The sequence below is a fragment of the Chelmon rostratus genome, chromosome 3, assembly GCF_017976325.1.
Source record: "Chelmon rostratus isolate fCheRos1 chromosome 3, fCheRos1.pri, whole genome shotgun sequence".
Taxonomy (NCBI): Eukaryota; Metazoa; Chordata; class Actinopteri; order Chaetodontiformes; family Chaetodontidae; genus Chelmon; species Chelmon rostratus.
In genome coordinates this window covers 4,069,029-4,091,020 of record NC_055660.1, presented here as the reverse complement: position 1 = coordinate 4,091,020, position 21,992 = coordinate 4,069,029, and the positions used below count along the sequence as shown (strand labels likewise).

The 21,992-nt window shown below is 44.8% G+C and overlaps 1 protein-coding gene across 1 annotated transcript in view; it reads left to right on the top strand.

Moving 5' to 3' along the window:
• Positions 1 to 21,992, top strand: part of nr3c2 (nuclear receptor subfamily 3, group C, member 2) — a 72,622-nt gene that overhangs the window by 33,235 nt on the left and 17,395 nt on the right. The window contains exons 3-5 of the mRNA XM_041933494.1: positions 6,886 to 7,013; positions 16,560 to 16,676; positions 19,954 to 20,298. Of these exons, the coding sequence (XP_041789428.1) occupies positions 6,886 to 7,013; positions 16,560 to 16,676; positions 19,954 to 20,298 (590 nt within the window). The remainder of the gene's footprint in view (positions 1 to 6,885; positions 7,014 to 16,559; positions 16,677 to 19,953; positions 20,299 to 21,992) is intronic.

Below are 21,992 nucleotides of genomic sequence, written 5' to 3'. Positions count from 1 at the left end.
GAATTGAGTTCCTTGCAGCGTTGGAGATCTTTGGCCTCGTTCATGCTTTGTGTGTAAATGAACTGTGTGGATGGCATATGGTCAGAAATGAACGAGTGGGTGTGTTGACCCCATAAACTACATAGGAACCCTTTATTTTTCTTTTGGCGTTATGCAAAAAGCAGAATTTCAAAACGGCTGCACTTAAGTTTTTGTGCACAGTTTGGAAAAAGTAAGAAAACGTGCAAAGATTAGCAGCACGTCAGTGGCGTTGGTGCAGAGTTTGTGTATGTCGTCCTACACAGAAACTACGATCGAACCCAGTGGCATCTCACAGCTAATTTTATACTTCATGCATGTGATCAGTTCCTCACTGTGCTTGACAATCATGAATTATGGGAGTTTCCAGCCACAGTAATCCTACACACAAGATAATAACACCCTACCCCATCTCCCCAAGACGCATGCTCTACCACTTAGCCAAAATATCTCAGGTGATTAATTTCAGTCACCAAGTGTGACATTGAGTGATTTACAAGTTAAATCGTCAAACACGTCTGGTTTGTTTGCCCGAGTGAAACTCCCGCTGCCTCAAAGGGATCCGGTGTCTGGGTACAACCCCCGCCTCATTCAAGCTGCAGCTGCACGCTGAAGGAAAGGTGAAAGTTCAGCGGAGTGGCCGCAAAGTCGGTTTGTGTCATTTAAAGGCAAACACAGGTACGGCCTCAGACATGTCGAGCACAAGCTGAATACTGTGTGTAGATCAGAATGATACTGTAGTCTGTTTCCACCCGTAGACCTCTATCAGCTCCCTGAACAGGGCTTCCTGTGTGTGTGTGTGTGTGTGTGTGTGTGTGCATTTTCTGTGACTTGTCTCATTTCTTTGTTTACACTCAAAACAGTGGATTTATATGAGAAAGATGATCGTGATTTGCTGCTATGGGGAAGGTCACTTAAAGTTTGTAGGCATAAGCCTTGGATGGGAGACAACACAACAGCTTGGAATTTAAAACAAGGAATGCAATCACAGCCGGGATACCAGATTCCATCAGACAGCAAATTTGCCATTTCTGCAGTGAACTGCGTTCTATTTGATGGCTAAATCGCCTCATTTGCCTGCATTTTAAGTCTTTGTCCAGTGTATTTTACCAGAAAATACAAGCAAAATTCTATACTTCGCGAGGGAAAGTGACTATTTCTCCCGGCTGGAATGTGTGAAACTCTCATGCAGGACATTTTACGGTTAGGATTTTTTTTTTTCTTCTTCTTCTCCTTAACCCTAAGTGGCAGCCGGTCAGAGTAGATTATACTGTAACCTTAACACAAGTGTAACACAAGCCTGACAAAGAGGAAATCTCATATTTCTGTATGCTCAGGTACTCTGCCCAATGCCAGGGTCACCTTCCCCAGGAAGAATAAATCCCTGGTGGCTCTCTAACACTACCCATAAGACCTCTCTCCCTTTGAGAGGCGGTGAGTGGGTGTCAACCTAATGTTTATACTGTCTGCTCATGGTTATGTAAGCCATTTTGTCCTCTTTCTCTTCCTCTACATCTCCCTCGGCTTGTTTAAACGAATCTACCTTTACCTTTTCCAACATGCCAAGTTGTGTGTTACATAAATATTCTTTGAACTGGTCTAGCTTAAGGTTTTTCAGCATGCCAAGGTATGTATTACATAAATATTGTAGGCCAGACTGTAGAGAGGTACTGTACTGTGGAAGCTGTGTTTTTTTTTTTTTTTCTTTTGCAGAGTCAAGGATGCTTCTCTTTCATGAGGGGCAGGTTCAGGGAGGCTGTGGTACTTGTCTGAACTATCCCTGTGATAACAGCCTCTAGAATGAACCAGTCGGTGTGTCTGCTCAAACACACACACACACACACACACACACACATTTATCTGTACAGTGGGCGGAAGGCTTCACAGCAGTGTAAATACAGTAAAGTACACAAGTGTGCATGTGTTTGAGGCAGACAGTGCTACATGCATCATGAGGACATTGTTTTCCTATACAACACAACTCTCCCTGTGGTTCAGCTGCTTGTTTACTGGCTCCCTCATGCTAATGTACTTATAGTATGTGGGTCACAGGGTTCATTCTTGCCACGTGGGCCCTGCTGTCGTCAATCATACAGCTGTCTCGCGGCCCATTATTCACCCATAATGATGTTATCTTCATAACCTCAGAATAACTACAGCCCCTGTTGACTTCCTTTGTATCTCTAATTTGGCAGTTTTCTTTGATTTCATGCCCCATTTCTATGGCCAGTAGGTGATTTGAAGGGGAGAGGAGGTTGTTAGCAAAATAACCAAAATGCATCCCCCTTGTTAACCTGTTATCCCCTCTCTCCACCCACTGGAGAGAGTGCAGGGGCTGAGGGGTTGTTTAGTTTTAGTCTAGTCTGACTCATTGATCCTTTATCTGACTGAAGTTTGTGGAAGTTAGGATCTATAGTCCTTCATGGCTCTGCGATACCAGCAGCTGAACTGTGCTGTGTTGAGAAATCCATTGTAATTGCACCTCTTTCTCTCAGTCCCACCCTTCTGTCAGTTTCGTCTCGGATCTCAATCGAGTGGCGTCACCTTCAGGATCAACGTGACAGGTATCAACATGTGGTTGTGAAGGAGGGAGAGGATCATAGAGGCACACAGCTGCCTGTAGTATTCCTTTAATAATCCTATAATATTCCTGTGATCATTGAGGAGCGACTGTGCTGCTGAAGATACACCTCAGACCAGACCAAGAGGAGAGGCATGACTACAGACTGAGGTCTTACTGAAGGGTTAGGGTTCGGGTTCGAGTCATCCCCCCTGTTAGAATTATGGCAGCTAATAGTTCCATTTTATGCCAAGCTCTGATGATTTCTGACCTTTTCTGCATTATTGATCCGTTTACGGTTAATGTAGGTTATGAACTCGGGCCCTCAAGTCCCAGCCGTGATTATCAAGTCAACATTTCCGGATTCTGATAAATCTTTGGCCATCCTTTCTGGTCTTAGCTGATTTAGCATTCCTTCCACAGCTGAGAGAGGGTGGAGATATTTGAACCATTCGGAGAATGCTCCCAGTGTGACATCCGAATTACTTGTAGAAAAGCGCGAGGCCAATTCGAGCCCAAACATCTGCCTCGCGGTCTGGTCCTCACACATTTTAGCGGGCACAGTGGGCTTCGTCTGGCTTCGAGCGCTCACATTTCTCTTCCTTCGGCGTTTCATTAATGTCTTCTCCAAGCTTCGCGTCAGTCTGGGAAGCAGCAAAGAGAGCAGCGAGCCTCAGAAAGAGATACAAATTTCTGCTTGTACATTTTGGTGGGAAGAAACAGGCAGTGTGTACTCGCACTCATCTGTATCCTCATGGGAAATAAACAGCAACTAAATCAGTTGTTAGCTTTGTGTGTTATCTTTAAAGATGAAAGGACACTGAAAACAATGAAACCGCTGCCCTGGGGTTTCTGTAGGAAGGGAAAAAAGCAACAACTGGAGCGAAGAATGAGACCTTTGATCTGTGCAGTCAGTCCCATTGAGTTAGTCTGAGACTGTACCCAGAAATAGAGAAGACAGGGGTCAAGAAGAAAGTCCCAGTCCCAGTTCACAGAAGTAGCCTGCACAAGACTGCAGAACTTTTTCTTTGTTTTGATATTCAGGGTTGGTGTGCTTTTTTTTTTGTGCGTGTTGCAGCTTCCTGAAATGAACATCTGTATTGCGTCAACATTATCTCTACAAATTTGCTTCTTCTGCGCTCCGGCTTCGTCTTTCCAGTACGAGATGAGGGACGACACAAGGTCCAGTTTGAACTGCCGGCCTTATCTCGATGTTACTTCCAGTGTTACATCTTCATTTAAGCCGCCATCGGAACAGACAGACACCGCAACCTCAGAATATTTTAAGCCATGGAAGTGACAAGCCGAACAAAAAGGAAATTCACTCCAGTCTCCTCGTGGTCTCGCACACCATCTAGCCACAACGTCCCAATTTTGATTCTGACTGGGGACCTTTGTTGTGTGTCATTTTCTTATCCTCTCCGGCTCATTAAAACATATTTCGACTATTCTTCTCCACACCCCGTTTGCTGACAAACTGCAGGATAACATCTCTGCTGAAACAGCCTGCTTTGGGTATGTCTGGTAGCTCGTGTTTAGTTTTGGGCTACTGGCAGCCGTTGGTGCACAGTCACTGCAGCCTGGCCCGTCTGCTCTGGTTTCATAAGCAGAGAGAGCGAATGACCTATATACTTCTCTGAGGGAGGGGAAGTCACCTTGTTGGTGGACCAGCAGGCAGGCAGGCTGGCACGCAGCGACAAGGTTTTAATGTGCGGCACTATTAAAGGTTTGACCACCGACTGGATGTTAGAAGCAAACTCTCACACGCCGCTCGCGTTCTGGGGCTGTGTCCTCTCCGTCTTGCTGCAGTGTAATGGTGTGAAAAAGGCCAACGTATGGGGGTTCAGTAGATTAACATGTTGAAAAACACATCTTGACATGGATTGGATTTGTGCATGCACTCACACACACACACACGCACACACACATTAGCTGAAACCAAGGGGCTCAGTGCCAGAAAGATCTAGTCAGACAAACACCTCACCAGAGACTCCTCTAAGCGTCCTAACAAATTGAATGTGTGTGTAGATGGACAAGAGGGAATTAGATCAGTGGTCCTGATTGTATCTGAGTGTGCTGTTGCTGTACCCCTTTCCAGCTAGTCCCCTGGAGGAAATGTGTGTGCGTGAGAGAGGGAGAGCGAGGTAGAGAGACAGGCCGCGGAGGAGAGAGAGAGGGCTTGGCAGCTGGTTTGATGAAGGATGTAAGGAGAATGTTAACCAGACAATCACCTTGCATGTTATTGATTGAGATGGGAGAGAGGTAATTAGCACAGAAAAGAAGGGGAAGCTGAGGCCACTTTTAATGTTTTGATACAAGGTGTTCTCTCTTTGTACCCATCTACGTGCTGTGTTCTGTGTGTGTGTGTGTATGTGTGTGTGTGTGTGTGTGTGTGTGTGTGTGTGTACATGAGGGGGAAAAAAATCAAAAATTATACTAATTTTTCCACAAGTGTGAACCTAACCTGAACTATATGAAGCTTTTAATCCACTCAGAAGGCAGATGTCTGTTCATTTTCTTTATTATATGTGAGCGCCAACTGACTCAGTGTCATTCCAGTAATAAGTAGCATAAATAAGTAGCATACCCTAATATAATGGGCGCATTCAGATTTTACTCACACCGTTCAGCTGTATGTCATGTGCATGCACGGCGCCTCATCCATAGGGAATGCTCGTTCTGCAAACTGATGACCACGTCATGCTTCATGCCACTCTGTTTGGGGTGGCCTGTTCCAGTCTTTTGCCTTACGACTCCATTCAGCAGAGCTCGGTTTGAGACATGGATTTAGCCCTATGTGAATATACATATAGCAATATATAGCTTAGCATCTAGTCTGCATAGAGTGCACTGACTGAAGCTCAGTCGCTGCTTGAATTTTGAAGCCTATGCACTTGTTGATATTTGAGGGTTTTTGATAAAGAACCCTTAAATTTGTCAAAACATTGTGACCAAGAAGAAACCTGGGTGGGACGTCTTATAGCTCAGAAGCAAAATATGTGATTCTGAGGGATGTCAAACACATCTCTCATCATTTCTGTACTACATCTTTATGCTGCTTTACATATATGTCAATACTGATGTGCAGCATCTGTGGGACGTGATATCCGATAATATCGGTCTGTCGATTCATCAGTCGGGCTGTAACACTGACTGTTGCTCTGTCAATCTTTAGTGACAGTAAACAGAATTTATTAAATCAGTGACTTTAGAAATGTCTAAATGTGCTCATATTGCAGTTTTGAATAAATGCCTCTAAATAAACAAAGCCGCTGCAACCAGTGACATCCAAGCAGAAATCTAACCAGCTCATCAGCTCAGCAGCATCTTTCACTGGTCATTCTGTAATCAAACAGAGCAAACATAACAGGAAGCAAGCCTGTAAGATGCAGGAAATACATGCAGTATTTCAAAAAGTCATTATTAGGTAAATCTGATCATTGAGCTTGATATATGTTGTCCAGCCCCACTTGGTGTGACTTCGAGTCCTCTTCATGCCTTTAAACATGGTAGCAAACTGCTTTGCCTCGTTTCCACCTGGGTTGACTACACACAGACATCATCCATTAACTTTGACGCCTCCTGCATCTCTTCACTAATTATCCCATTCAGCACTGCAACAGTAAGAACGCACTGTACTTTCTGAGCTTTAATGGTCATGTAATTGTAGAAATCCGTCAGAAGCGAAAGCAGCAAATGATGCCAAAGTAAACAATGCCATGCATCAGGCGGAGCTGCAGCAGCCTGTCATCAGTGCTGCTGCGTGCTGGTTGTGGCTCAGAGTAAATAATGACAACGTGCAGCACGCTCACCTGTGATCTTTGACCCTCAGCTGGTTACACACTTTCGCACAGTTCAATGTTTGCACGCCAGAGTTTGGATCATTTCTGCCCACATTCATACTTCCTGTAGTGCTTCACACGTTTTCATGCCAGAGAAGGGGACAAGTGTTTTGGATCCTACTTAAATTTGACATCCTGCTCTGTGTCTCTCTGCTTATTGAATTTAAATAATCTCCCTCTATAATTCTGTCACTGTCATCTTTGTACGCCTGGAGCAGCTATAAATCAGTCCGGTCCAAAGCCCTCCTCTCTTGGTTGGCAGACATCTTTATGGCCAGCCACATTGCGCTGCCACTGTACTGCGGGTCGTAAAACCCAAGAATGTTTCACGATGTGATTCAGGCTGCAGCGCTGGTAGGAACGAGACAGGCTGCCCTGGCTTTTGTTGTTGACTTTTGAAAATCCGTCGTTGATTTATGTCTGGCCTGAAAACTCAAGTGTGTGTCTGTTTGTGTGTCCTTTCAGCTCACCGCTGAGACAACCGTCCTCAACGGCCAAAGTGTGCCTGGTTTGCGGAGACGAGGCGTCGGGATGCCACTACGGTGTCGTGACGTGCGGGAGCTGCAAAGTCTTCTTCAAAAGAGCTGTGGAAGGTATGGCGCGAGCTCACACTCGAAGATATCAGCGGCGAGGTCTTTTCAAGGCTGGCTGAGAGAGTTTAACACGACGCAGCTTCAAGTTTGGAAGTTTTTAACCTTGTTAACATGTCACTGGGATGTTTTTTATAGGCTACAAGATGTGTCAGGAGCGAAATGAGCAGTCAGCGCCACGGCTGAGCGTTTCCGCTTTGGAACTGCTGTGGACCAATGACAAGGCTGGGGCTTCTGTGTCATGATGCCACAGCTCATGTTATCTGTTACCCTTCTAGCTTCGTACACAATGACACACTCTGATAAGGAATGTCAACAAATATTCCACATTTGAATTTATATTCAAATTGGAAAAAAATATCCATACATTTGATTGTGAATTATTCCGGCTCTGCACGCCATTTTCGCCACTACTCTGATGCCCGCCCTCTCTCTCGCTCTCCTCCCAAGTTGCTGAATTTAGAGTTTTATTTCAACCAAACCAAACCAGAGCTGGTGGTGAAACAGTGAAAAGAAGAACCGGGAAGGTTTTGCTGAGTTTTGCTTTGTTTTACGATGATAAAATGAGTGATTCTGTGAATGGAGTCTGGCGGCTTTCTTGAGAGCGATGCAACAGCTGTTTGTGGTTAATTTATGTATCTTTTCCATAATGTGGCAGGAAAACAGACATTTTTAATTGGCGTACATTAATTACACTGCAGCCCGGCTGTTGCGCTCTCCTTCAATACTGGAAAAACTTCAAAAATGATTAGACACTAAAACACGAATGTCATTTTTGGCCAGTTTTGACAGCACGGATTCTGTTGCATCAGCTTGCAGGTGATCGTGGACAATTCGCTCTTCTTCTTCCGTTTTCCGTTTCGAACGTGTACGGCTGAATTACTCCTGTATTACCGCTCGCCGTTGTGTAGCGTGCTGTAGCTAGCCAAGCGGAAAACAAGCGGAGTTTCGTGTGTGTGATGAGCAGAGTCGAAGGTGAGCAGGTACGCTGAGCTGCAGGCGAGTGTGGGCGGAGACGGAGGCGGGAATACTCAGATCTGTGCATACTAAAGAAAGGCAAATGTGTAGAGTTACATGTAAGCCATTTTAAGGCATGAAGTGATTTATGTTATGGTAAAAAAAAATACTTCTAAATATGCAATTTTAATGAACAGAGATGAGTTTCTAGGCGTTTAATCAATGCCAGGAGAGGAACTTAAGAAACACGTTTTCCAGTTCAGCAACAAAGAAACACTGCAAATATCAACATAACCGATATCTCCTCGAATATCACATTCATGCAGTCTGAGTGTTTAAAATAAACTGATTGGCCATTCACGAGTTTTTGTGTCATGTGTCGTGTTGAACCTGCAGGCTCTCTGTATTTCCTTGTTTCTTTATGCTGCGTTCGACGTGTTTCCTCCGTCGGCTGCGTTTGCAGCGTTTTTAAAGATACAGAACTGTGTTTTGTCAAAGAGGTGAAGATGTTTATTGTCATGTATCCACATGTTTTCTGTTATTGCAGTGAGTTGAGCTCTGCTTGGCCGTGCTTCTTTTCTTACACAGCATTTAAAAAAGAGAAACCTCATCTGTTGTTTGAGCCTTTGGTACAGGTCCGTGCAGTGCTAGTGTAGCACTGTGCTAACATAATGCTGTTGTTCAGCAAGTTTCATTCATATTGCATTCCGCCAAAAGTGGTTATCACAATTGTTTTACTCACTATGAAATGATTTCCCCTTTACTGACAACTTTGGCCCTCAGAATTATTGGCAGGCGTTCTGCTCATTTATTGACAGCTGTATGGCTACCTGATGCCAAGCAAGTTGAAATTTGCGGTACATGCTCACAGCTTTTCCAGCTGGGAGACGTTCATGAGAAGCTGTGTGCAAATACAATAACTGCTGTCAGTGATTTTCACGTCTCTCAGACAATCACTTTTTCCTTTTCTGAGTCTGAAAGGCTCACTCAGTGGAAAGCAACGAAGCAGCTTGTTCTTTCCTGTGGGCCGAATGCGTTTTGCAAGAATTATTAACCAATAGCTTTATTTGCACTGCGCTGTTTCATGCAACAAGCTACTGTTTAATCCCAGTAGACCTTCTCCATATTTATTTTTTTCTCAAAGATCATTAAAATGACAGAGAACATTTGAAACATCTCGTTTATAGACTGTGACCAAGTTGAGTGGCACGTCATGAAAAAATAAACATCCAGGAGGTGATTCTCCCGCAGCAGCCTTTTATGTTATATTTAGCTCGGGGAAAATCAACAGCAGCCATAATGTGCTTTTCATTTTGTGCCTGTTGCCTGAGGCGTTGGCCTTACTCGTTAAGATGAGTGTTTGAATGCAAAACACACCGAGTGCAGGCAGGGGGGGTGAGAGCAAGCAAGCCTGCCAGCCAGCCAATCGGGCCCTCTAGGTGTTTTCCTGACCATTGGAGGAATTGCCCCCATTCCCAATCGAATCATACCTTAATTTGATGATATTAACACACCGTCATTACGGAGAGCTGAAACCACATTATGCGTCTGGGGTTATCGAATCAGAGGCGCTCTTGCTCCGAGCGTGGCCGGCGGAGAGCCAGTGGCGGGTGCTAAAGATCTGACTTTGACAGGTGAAGCTCTGAAGAGCTCAGATCTCTACAGGCTCTGTGGTTCCACCTCTAAGACCCTGTTTGTCTCTCATACGATCTGTAATTACGCTGAAATTGATTCGTTGATCTCTTCACGAGCGTCTCATTTCTCAGCTTGCGCAATAAGGGCGGCCCGTGTGGTGGTGTGATGTCATCAAGGTGGACGAGGACGCCCTTCTGATGTGCAAAGCAAGCCGCTACCTCACTTGACCCCCCCTCCACAGCTGCTGCTGAGGTGGAAAGAGGAAGGTGTGGTGGACGGAGGCGAAGGATGGAAATACTGAGAGAAGGATTTTGCAAAGTGAAGAGAGATAGAGGACAGTGAAACAGATACAGCGAGGGAGGAGGGGGGGAGGAAGGACAAAGAAAAAGTCAGGCGCAGACAGAGAGATAAAGAGAGGAGGAGCCGAGAGAGGGAGTAAGAAACGGGGAGAGGGATGGAAAGCGATGTGTCAGCACTGAGCGCCAGAGAGGTGTAAGTCAGGACGTGAGGAGACGTTTCACTCCTCCCCTCTCGCAGCATTTCCTCCCCCTTCTCCTCCTCTTTTCTCTCAAAGTTAAAAACTTCGACTCGGCGCGTGAGATATGAAAGAAGACTGCAGAGAGTGGGCATCTGTGCGAGGGGAGTAATCCAGCCCATGCTTAATTTCTTTTGGCACCGCCTGCCTCCGGGGACACAACTTTTTCGGTCGGCTGTAGCTCATTAGACGACTAACTGGCTCACAGCCCTTTACTACAGAGCTAGTTAGCATTCTGGAGTCGTCAACAAATCAGACGAAACCGTCTGACTGTGGAGGGTCTGGTTTCCCCTTCATCCGAGTCAGGCGAGCCGTTGATTGGTAGCTTTATTTTACATCACCGGAGCCTGGCACAGTTATTCTGTGAAGTCCACATTTTAGGGTTACATTTGGACCATCTGTTTGAAGAATCTATAGGCCACATGGGCCTTTTACTGTCCAAATCTGTGCACTTATAGCCCCCCTCAAGAGCACCACTATTCATTCAGCTTAATTTTTGTCATATCTACCAGAAGGCACAGCCAACTGTACACGATAAAGTTTACAACCGCGGTCCGGGGAAACATATAGAAATACTAAATTATAGTCAGCGGTGATTTTTTTCCATATGCCCCCACTTCCTTCTTTAAGCATTCGCCTGCACACACACACACACACACACACTTATTTCATCAAAGAAGCATTCATCCACCTGCTCTCCCGTGCACCACAGTTTATCTGAGCGTGCAGCGTGGCAGCTCTCACACTCACACGTCGTGCTCACGGTCGCATTTCAGATGTTGCGCCGTCGACAAACACAAGGGGGGCAGTAACTTTTATGAGGCGTACAAGTTTCGCAGCTGTACTCCTGCCGTCGACTCGACTGTCATGAGCGAACTCGCAGCCAATTTGGCGGCGTTTACCCTGCGCTGTGGGAAAAAAATAAGCCTTCTGACACAAAACAATAGTTTGTAAATATGTGTAATCGTCAGTAATGAAATGTGGAAATAGCTGAATGCGTTCGTATGTGCTTCTCTCCTGCACCCACTCCACTAAAGACTAGTTTGTTGATACAAGACAGCTGCGCCCAATAAACGACTCCATGTGGAGCGCATTTGAGGAGTCGAACGCTAGCTTATTATTCACATGTCATCAGTGGCTTGGCATGTCTGCTCTTTGTAAAAATACTAGGCCCTGCTTTTAGCTCACTAGCTGTTTTTACTGTTCTCTTATTGAACTGAGAGGTTCACAGAGCCATTAGTCAACCCTGTTATGCTCTCCCTGCGTCCTGCAATGTGACTGGGCCGTGGTTTCCATGGCGCTGGTGTCAATCCAAAAACCTATTATTCGGTCCCGCCTCTGTGGGAGAGGTCATCTGAGGACACGTCTTGCGCTGCTTACGCCTTGACTGGCAGCTCTGCCGTCCAATCGCGTCTCTTTTAGCTCCGGTGCCGGGGTGAACGCTTCAGGTTGTGTGTGAGAGGCTCATGTAACAGCAGCTGGAGCGAAGCCATTCAGCGGAGTTGTGCTCCACCAGCACACATCTCACGTCAGAGCCGCTTTGGTCAGAAATGGCGTGCGACATGCATGTGAGCGCAGACATGCACACACACACACACACACACACGGCCACACACTTCTTCTCAAGCAGTGGAGGAATTCAGGTGTGCAGCGTTAGGTAGAAATTTAATCTGTAAAGCTTACTGTAAGTATGTGTGTGACCCACATTGCTAATAGGTATTTGAGTTGGAGAATGCAGCCTGAGGAAGGGTCTCTCTAAAGCAACCCAGTGCATACTGATACAGCATGGGCGTGCATTTTAAGACTTTACAGCTTTAAAAATAGACCTGTGCTGCAGCTGATCATCATCATTTTTATAATGCATCTACCAGTTGTTTTGGTTTTTTGCTTGTTTTATCTGACCAATAACATTAATGTATTCAATTTACTGCGATGTAAAACAGAGAAACCTCATGTGTGAGAGGCTGCAGCCAGCAAATGTTTGACATTTTTGCTTGAAAAATTACTTACAATCTTAATTATTTAGCTGCTGATTATTTCAATCAGCTGACTAATCTTTTCAGCACTGCAACATACAGTATTCACAGCTTTTTTCCAACCTATGGAGCCTCTTCTTACAGTAACAGGTATGCCGGTGTTTGGTTGCACGTGTGATGATGTAACACACATGCACAGACTACTTCCTCCGTGCCCTCAGTTCCCCTGGCCCGGGCTGACCTGCAGGCCCGATGGCTCTCCAGTGGATATAATCTGACCTCCATCTCTTCCTGCTCCCTGGTGATACCTTTGTTCTTTGACATCAATGCAAAAAGGACACCGTGCAGTCAGTGGGTTACACCTTTTGTGCTCAACCAAATAAGCAGTGCCAATCTGATGGGCTTTATCCGCGTCTTCACCGATGATTGGTTTGTTAAAGACACAGTACTGCCATTATTTTAGATGCCAGTATTGGCTTTTTTCATAGTCTGAGTGTACCAAACTGTGCTGTGAATGCATCTGTCAAATGCATACAGAAAAATCACATATAAATAAAGTAGTAGGAGATTTTACTTTTTATTTTTTATTACACAGTCCATGCTGTACCAGCAGAATTAAACGGAATTACTTCACGTTGTTTTCCTTCAAAATATGACTTTAATCCTTCAAAGATAAGTCATGTTTCAATAGACAGAAAACAGTGTTTTGAGAAGAGCTCTGATGAGGTTTGGAGGAGCGGCCATATTTCTGTTGTAACCCTATGCTGTGAAAGAGTGAGCAGCGAGTCCTCTTTGATTTATTTAATTTGGAAGCAAGTCAAACATGTTTTTAACCTCTAGTTGTGCGACCGTGCAAATGTTTTTTTATTTTACCAATTAACATCTGAATGTCTTGACAAACAGTTGGTGTAGTGCTGCTGCTGGGAGTAAACGTTGCAGATGAGAATGCTGTAAAATAGATTTTGCATTCTTTTTTTCCACAAGCGCTGCCATAACTGGCTGCCTTTGTACATTTGACACTTCCAGATACCATATTGAGGCCTATAATGACTAAACGCATTATGCACAAAGGCAGCAGATGGGGAAATCTTTGTGAGGAGGAAATGCACAGGACAACTGAGATATAGCACATTAGTATAGAAGTGGAGACATTAGTAAACAAAATAACAGCTTCTATTTACATCCTATTTTAACTTCTACCCTCTTTTTATAATGATCCAGACAGGGAAGCTTAATTGTGTAGAGCCCCGTCCAACACAGCTGTTTGTGTGTTGTCCAAAGAAGTGGAGTAGCAGAGCTATTGCAAGGCAGTGATTTGCATACCGCTGGCCCGGCGGTAACAACAATTACATCTCTGAGAGGCCTGTTTTTTGGTATGTTTTTGGCTATGTAATTTAGGTTGCATAAATACTGATGAATGACGCTCACAGAATTGACCAAATGCTTTGCGAGCGGACAATTGAACGGCGTTAATCTATGAGGCTGACACAGATTTCAGCATGTCCTTTAAATCCCCGATTCCAAAAATGTTGGGACGTTGTGCAAAACGTAAATGAAAAACAGAATGTAATCTATTACAAAGCAATGGCGTTTATTGACGACGGCTTTACAAAGCGTCCCTGAGCTCATGCAGTAACACCCCCGCTACATCCTCGCTTGTGAGTGACTGAGCCTTTCCAGGGCGCCCCCTTTCATACCCAATCATGATACTATCACCTGTTACCAATCAACCTGTTTACCTGTGTAACGTTCCATACAGGTGTTTTTGGCTCTTTTGTTCCTCCTGTCCCAACTTGTTTGAAACATGTTGCTGTATCAAATTCAGATATTTACAAAAATCAATGAAGCTGATGAAGTGAAATATCAAATATATTGTCTTTGTACTATTTTCATTTAAGTATGTGTCAGAAAGGATTAGCAAGTTATCACATTCTGTTTTATGTTGGTTTCACACTGTGTCCCAACTTTCTTGGAACCGGAGTTGTAGTTTTATGCCACCTTGCATCTGTGGGACCAGCTTGCAAGTAAGAAACCTGCAGCCGCTGCTAAATGGCACCGAGAGAGTCCCAGCAGTTCTGTTGATGTGAGCCAGCTTCTGCGTCTGAGAGGCTGTTTTAACAATCAGGGGTCTGACCGCTTACGTCCAGCTGCTATTTAAAAATGTCAGTTTAGAGGACGTGTTTTAGCAAACGGCCCGAAGTCTGTCCATCTTTTGTTTGGAAATCAGATGTGCTGTAGTTGCGCTGGTGGTTAAAGTGGGGTCCCCACAGGAGAGAGTGTTTCCCTTTCAGAAGAATGTCCTCGTAAGTGATGTATGCTGGAGCTGACAGACAGCAGAGACTACTCAGCGGGTAGTTGCCAGATTGTGAGATCATTAGCTAAAAGTAGACGTGAGTGGACTCCATTAAATGGAGAATGCTGACAGAGTGTGCATTGTAGCAGCAGACAGGAGTTTTTACAATGATGTCAAATGTAATACAGTATCTGAGGAATCTTAATCTTTTATGAAAATATCTGGATAGGATTTGGCGTGACTGAATGCTCTTACTGTAAAAACAGAAGTTATGGATTTTTGGGTAAGATGCACACGGAAATATGAGTCAAAACGAGTTAATAAATCGAAAGAGATGAAAGGAGATTTTTTTTTTTTCCAAGGTAAGACTGAAAAAGTATCATTCAGCAGTAAGCCCGCCACGTGCCAGGTTGATAAGCGAATGCACATATTCAGAGGTAAACATGCTGTGCGAGGGCATGTGAGTGCATGCACACACCGTGCATGAATAAACAACTCCTCTCCCTTTCAGATACACACTCAGTGACGCGCGCACACACACACACACACACACACACACACACCATCGAACGACCGCTTCGCCTGTCTCATGAAGTGTATTTCACTCCAACAATTATTAACAAGATTCACGGGAATGAGCAAAACAGTTGACAGGCAGGCTCCAGAGTTTTCAGAATTGCCATTTGGTCCGGCCTATCCAAGCGAGAGAGCGCCTGTGTGTGTGTGTGTGTGTGTGTGTTCGCGTGTGCATGTGTGTGTGCGTGTACGAGGGGGGTGGGGAAGGGGATGGCTGTGTTGTGTTTCCTGTGTCGCAGTTTACTGTTTTTTAGAGCAAGAAAAATGGGCTTATGTAACGGTCATGTGATTTAGCCAGAAATAGTGGTGGGGCTACAGCTGCTGCCTCTCCTCCTGCAGCTCGGTTCCTTGGCTTTTGGCAGCAGCCAGACAGACACACTGCGCACTACTCCTGCTAGCGCAGAAAACAACTTCTGCTCAGTCCTACACATGGATACAAATACTGTACTGTAGATGCAACAAGGGCAATGCAAAGAATGTGCATGTTTGAGCGAACTGCATGTAAACAGCGCACAAGCTTTCATGCTAAAACACTGAAGCCCATGCCAGAAACCTCAGATACTTCTGAAGAAGTGAGCGATACGAGACAAACACGCAGGAAGACGCGCGCCGACGTGCAAAGCTGTGCATGCACACGACCATACACACGGTCTGAGATGCACAGATAATTTTAACATCCACCCTGACAGAGCTAAGCCATGCACTGGGGTCACTGGGGTCACTACACCACACTATACCACTCCATCTGGGTTGTGTCGTGATTTCCATGTGTGTGTATTTGTTTGTGAAAGCAGATACAACATTTGCAGTTTTTTTTGTTTTTTTTTTTTAATTGCCAAGTGGAGCAGCTTTGTCTGTGTGTGTGTGTGTGTGCACATTCGGGAGTGAGAGAGTGAATGACTGTATGTGTGCACGAGCATGAGCCTGCCTGTGTGTGGGCGTATGGCGCTCTGAGGCTGGCGGACGTGTGGAAAAAGGGAAAAACGAGGGATGGAGACGCAGGCGTAGAGAAGGAGAAGAGTGGAGGAGGAGGAGAGGAGCTGTACAGTGAAGAACTAGTGGAGCGGAAGGAAGCGCCTCTGAAATGGGAGATCATTGGGTTTAGCTAAGGGCTAGGCAGGAGGCAGGAGGGATTCTCGCCATGTTAGCATCACTGTCAGGAATAGTCTAGCTGCAGCCAGTGTCCTGGTTCCAGCAAATATTAATACCCTCATGCCATATACTGTAAAATGCACCATTAGTCATGCGTTGTAGAATGTGAGAGCGGAATAATCACAATTTCAATCATATCCAAAGTGATAATCACGAAACGTAGATCTCCGATACTGCCAGACATTTCACGGGTTTCTGTGTTGACCTACATTACAAACAGTCGCAGGCAGAGACTCTACAGCTGAATCAAACATTTACTTCCCTTCATGTAATCAAATGTATACACATATTCAGTGCTGCATAATTTAACCTCCTTTATCTTCCTCTCTTTTCCAGCTCTTTGATGCGCGCCGCTTTGAAAGTACCATTGTTGTCCTGCGTCAAGCTGCACATGCGGACTGACCCTGCGTCTTGTCTTCCTGTAGGTCAGCACAACTACCTGTGCGCCGGGAGAAACGACTGCATCATCGACAAGATCCGGAGGAAAAACTGTCCTGCGTGTCGCGTACGGAAGTGTCTCCAGGCCGGGATGAACCTGGGAGGTGAGGAGTCACGCCCTCGTTACAGATGTGCCCTGTCACGTGTCTCAGACGTGGCATTTGAGTCAGCCTCGCTCTGCTTAGGAGAAATTATAGATATTGAAAAGTGGGTCTGGCTGTAGTCACAGGAGGCCCGAGGACGCTGAGTCATAGGATGTTTGCGTGCATGTGCGTGCGTATAGTATATCTAAGCAAATATGCATAATGCATCTCCAGAAGGTGTAGATCTGTAACACTCTATACAACACCAGCCGACAAAGCCTGCAGGCATCTTACAGTATTGTATTCTGAGGAAAGACACTGTAGTTGTGAGGGATGCAGTTGATGTATTCATGTAATGCCACTGGCTTATTCCAACTCAGGGTCGCAGTGGCATGAACAAGGCTAAAAGCCTGCCATTAGAGTTATTGAAATTCCAAACGATTGTCAATCATATGCTCTCAAGGAAGCTAAATTTAAACATGAGTGTAAATGTATCGAAAGATTTGATGGAGGCTTGATGGAGAGAATTATTTGTCTTCTTAACGAATCCAGAGTGAAATCTTTTCAAACTGGAATGATGCGTATGAGTTAATGGGCGGCGTCATAGATTATCAGACTAGCCGCGTTTCTAGCAAGACTCCTGGACTCGCTGTCGAAATGAAGCGTTCGCTGAAGTGACTGCAAAGTTGTTTTTCTTGATGATCATCACCTAATTTTCATACCTGTTATTTTTATCTTACCCCGTGGCAGATGAGACTTCTGCCACCAGTTCTCTCCTTTCATCTACTCAGATAAGCCGTGAGATGAAGTGATAATGCAGCGAATGTTGAATATTTTAATCCTTGGTATAAGTATTGTGAAGTCTATAGTTTATGAAAACTCTGTCGCACAACAACCGTCTGCTGTCATGTCAAATCAAGCTTATTTGTGGCTCAATATTACATAAAAGCTCTAAATGGGCTTTACAGGCCCATCACAGCGGCTGCAGTCCTTCAGGAACTTAGCCATGGTTTAGTAAATGGCTTCCGGAGTACGCTTCTATTTGTTTATTTTCCCTCAGAAGACTTTTTTTGTGATGAAGTGATGACGTCTGATGAGCTTTATGAGACAGGAGAACAATTTAAACGCTTGTTGTTGTGCAGAGTTAAATGTGTAGGAAAAATCCAGATGTTTCTGTAACACATTCAGTAAACGACGCGATGCATCACAGTCCCAAACAAACAAGGACTCACATGATCTGCGCTGTACCGAATGTGTTCTGTTTGGAGGGATTTCCAAAACAGCAGCCGGACTGCTCGGCTACGTCAGCTATCAGTATAAACAATATAAATTAGGCAGAGGATGCAGCCACTTCAAATGAAGTGCTCACAACAAGGGCAAAAAATGACGAACTACCGGAATTCCTGTGGTGAGGATTTTTATGCTTTCGGTGAATTAATGAGCTCTGCATGGGAAATACATTTCCTGCACTGTGAATGTGTGAACACTTGTTTTTTTACGGCCAGTTCGACTTGCTTGTATGTACAAAACTAATGTGGAAATGATGCAAACTGACCGAATACAGAATATTTACAGAGTCCGCGTTTCTGTGCTTCGACATTGCTCTCCACGAGCATGCAGCGTTCACGCAGAGATGTTCCAAAAAAGTTGGGACGCTTAGTAAAACACTGATAAATAATCCTTTTTGACATAAACTCACCTGAAAACAGCACAAAGACGATATATTTAATGTTTGACCTCATCAGCTTAACTGATTTTTGTAAATATCTGCTTATTCTGAATTTGAAACAAAAGACTGGGAACGTCGTGGAACGCTCCAGAAACACCTGTTTGGATCATTCCACAGGTAAACAGGTTGACAGTGTCATGAGTGGGTCTGAAAGGAGCATCCTGGAAAGGCTCAGTCAGACACAGCAGCTTAGCAGCAGATAATGATTAACTGAAGCATTTTAGAAGCACAAAAGCGTGACTTGGAGTAAACACATCTCTTTCTAGTGAAATGTTACGTCATGTTGAAAAGCAGCCGATGACCATGAGTCATGAATTAAAGCTCAAGGTTGCCAAAGAGTGTGGCTGCGTTTGAGTAGCAGCGCTGTAGCTCGCTGAATGGGAGCTCAGCTGTTTAGATCTAATTTTGATATGAAGGCGATTAAAGGAAGCTGTCGAAGCTAAATATTAAGAACATCTCTCGCGTTAGCTGAATGTCAAGTTTGTGGAGAAAAGTGAGTGACAACTACCTGGATGTTTGCCAGCGTTGAGGGAAAATGAATTAGCTGCGGGAAGAACAACAGTCATGTTTATATTCCAGCTGCCGACGCACAGCTGTATCGTCCACTACAGACCTGAGTGAAGTGAGTCAAACCAGTGGAGCCCGCCGTGGAAACCGGATTAGCATCGAGGCAAACCGTGAGAGAAACGAGCTCGTTCAGTCAGCAGCTGGATGAACCAAAGTTTACTTAACTGTATGAAGCCTCGACCGCGAATGAGGGCCGCAGCGAAGCTGAGACAACAGCCGCCGACAGTGACGTCAGCCGCGTAGCTTCCTGCAGACGAGTCCCAAAACCCAGAGCAGGACAGGGACAGTCTGGCTTCCACCTCTGAGGAGAGTTCTGGTGCTGCAAAGTGACACGAGCGCACATGTCGGCGCAGTCCTTGTCAATGAAATGCGACCAAGACTGCAGCAGAGTTATCAATGAAGCCTTGCAGCCACGCTGGACGGATCATTGAGGTTAACAAGACGCCACAGTGGGCGTCATCAGCACATCTGGATCGACAGCCTGAGCTGTGTTGCATGAATGTATGTGAGCTTGCGCAGTATGTGTTTCTATTTTTGCTGTTTGCTTGTTCATCATCCCTCAAAGACGGCCAGCTGTGAATGACTAAACAATACGCTGGGAATGAAACATGGTTATTCTACTATTATGTGCTCCTGGTTTTACCGGACTTCATTCCAGATGGACACTTTCCAATTTCTGATTCACTCTCTGACATTTAGAGAGCAGAAGCTCTAACTTCCTTCATATCCAGACATTTACTCGGAAATTGCAGTGTGGAAATTTGAAAAGCACGTCTTTAACCTTGAAGTGAAAAATCAAAACATGCACGGTTTAAAGTTTTAACGTTTAATAACAGTAGACAGAGTAGAGTTTTGCAGCCGGATATCTGTGCTTTATCTGTATTTACTTCCTTTTATTAAACCTGTACTCTATCTGTCACATGCAATTATAACCTCAGATTATGAATGTAAGAAACGCCACCCTCAACAACGTGTTAATGAGGGCTGTTGTGTTCCCCACAGCACGAAAGTCCAAGAAGTTAGGGAAGCTGAAGGGAGTCAGCGAGGACCTGCAGGGCTCGAAGGACGGCCAAACTGCCACAGGCGGTGTTGCAGGCGGTTACCTGTCCTCAGAGAAGGAGCTGAACGCCAGCGCTGCCAATGCCCTGGTGCCCCACGGGCCGGGGGTGGTCACGCCTTTTCTGCCGCCCTCCATCTGCAGCGTGTTGGAGCTGATTGAGCCTGAAGAGGTGTACTCTGGTTATGACAACACGCAGCCTGACACCACTGACCACCTGCTGTCCAGTCTCAACCGCCTGGCCGGAAAGCAGATGGTACGCATGGTGAAGTGGGCCAAAGTACTTCCAGGTTAGTGACCAATAGAGCGGTGGGCTGAGGTCTGAATGCTGCTTAGAGGTCCAGTGTGTAGGATTTAGTGGCACCTAGTGGTGAGGTTGCAGATTGTACCCAAATGAGCACCTGCTCGCCTTACTCTCCTCTAAGGCGGCTGCAAAAAACGCAAAAGCCAGTGTTTGGTTTGTCTGTTCTGCTACCGTAGAAACATGGCAGATTATACACTTATAAAAAGATCATTCTGGATGTTATATTACATTTCTACCATACTGTCCATATACTCCATGCCCATATAGCCCTCGAAATCATACACACTGGACCTTTAACAGTCACCTCACAGATGAAAATGAGATGTGTAAATCATATTTTTAAAGGGTATATTTAATAGAGCTGGTTGGAGTATTTAGGTTGTAGCCCCCCCCCTTTGAAAAGTCAATAAAAAGCTGCAGTAAGTTTATTTGATTAAAGTAGCTTGTAAATCCAATAAATTGTGTATTTTTTCTGTGCAATCGAATGTGTTTGACCATGTAAATTTCAGCCATTTTTACACATATAATGTTATATTTATCCTGAATTTACCATGAACAAAGCTGAAATTGAGTCAGGTTTATATTTGGATGAATCGGGCGGCGTCTACACCGTATGGGCAGGAGTTTTGATGAAGATAACGTGTCTTCTCCCTCACTTTTGATCTCCACATTTGGAGGATCCGCCGCCGCTCTTGTCATCGGGGCACGCGGTTTCGAATTTGAAATTTTAGGTCAGGAAATGATCCTGTAAAGCTTAAAGAAAATTAGGAAGAGAATCCTATTTCACCATTTAATAGAATCAAGATTAAGATTTCCAAACGGGACTCATTTCCACCACCGCTGTCAGATGTGATGTTGAACAGTAGATCTAATGTCTGTCTCGTTAATTCTTGCCTATAAACCGCCGCACAGGAAGAAGAAAATGTTTGAAAAGGGATAAACAAATTCCCCTAAAATGCCAGTCAGTGGGAGACATATTGAAAGATGCCTCACAGGTAGCTCTTTGAGGCTGTTTAATTTGCTGTATTGCAAATATTTGATACCTCCACGGTGTCTCCTTGCCATATCCGGACGTATAAATAGAAGGGGAGCCAGACAGAAGGGTCAGAATGAGTACCTTCGACTTTCAGATATGCCACCGCCTGCATTCAGCTCCCATTGGGATGTGGCAGGGCTGACACACCGGGCAACATGGAGCAATGTGTTCGCAGCTACAATGTTAGCACTCACTTTTCTGAATTACAGACATGAAACTCTACTCAGTTCATATTTTAATTATCCGCCAGTCCTGTGCTCTTTATTCCATGACCTGAACACACAGGTGCAAGCCAGGCGCCTGACACACCTTTTTAGAAAATATATGTTTTTACAGTTATTGTATTTTCAAATTGACATGCATATTGATTAAAATAGTATCCCGTGCCTTGATAAGTCACTTGCGTGTCCTCAGTTAGCCCATGTTCTGCATGAGGAGGAGTTTCTTGCCAGAGTTTGATTGAGAGTTTGGCAAGTTTCCTATTCGGTTCTATTTTTAGAGCTGCATAGACAACACGCCAATAACTGGAGGCCTTGTGGGATTTGTATAAAACAAGAATGGGTGAATACAGCTCAGTGGGTATCGTGTCTAAACAAATATTGGCACAAAAAAAACAAACAAAAGAAGATGCACGGTACGTCGTT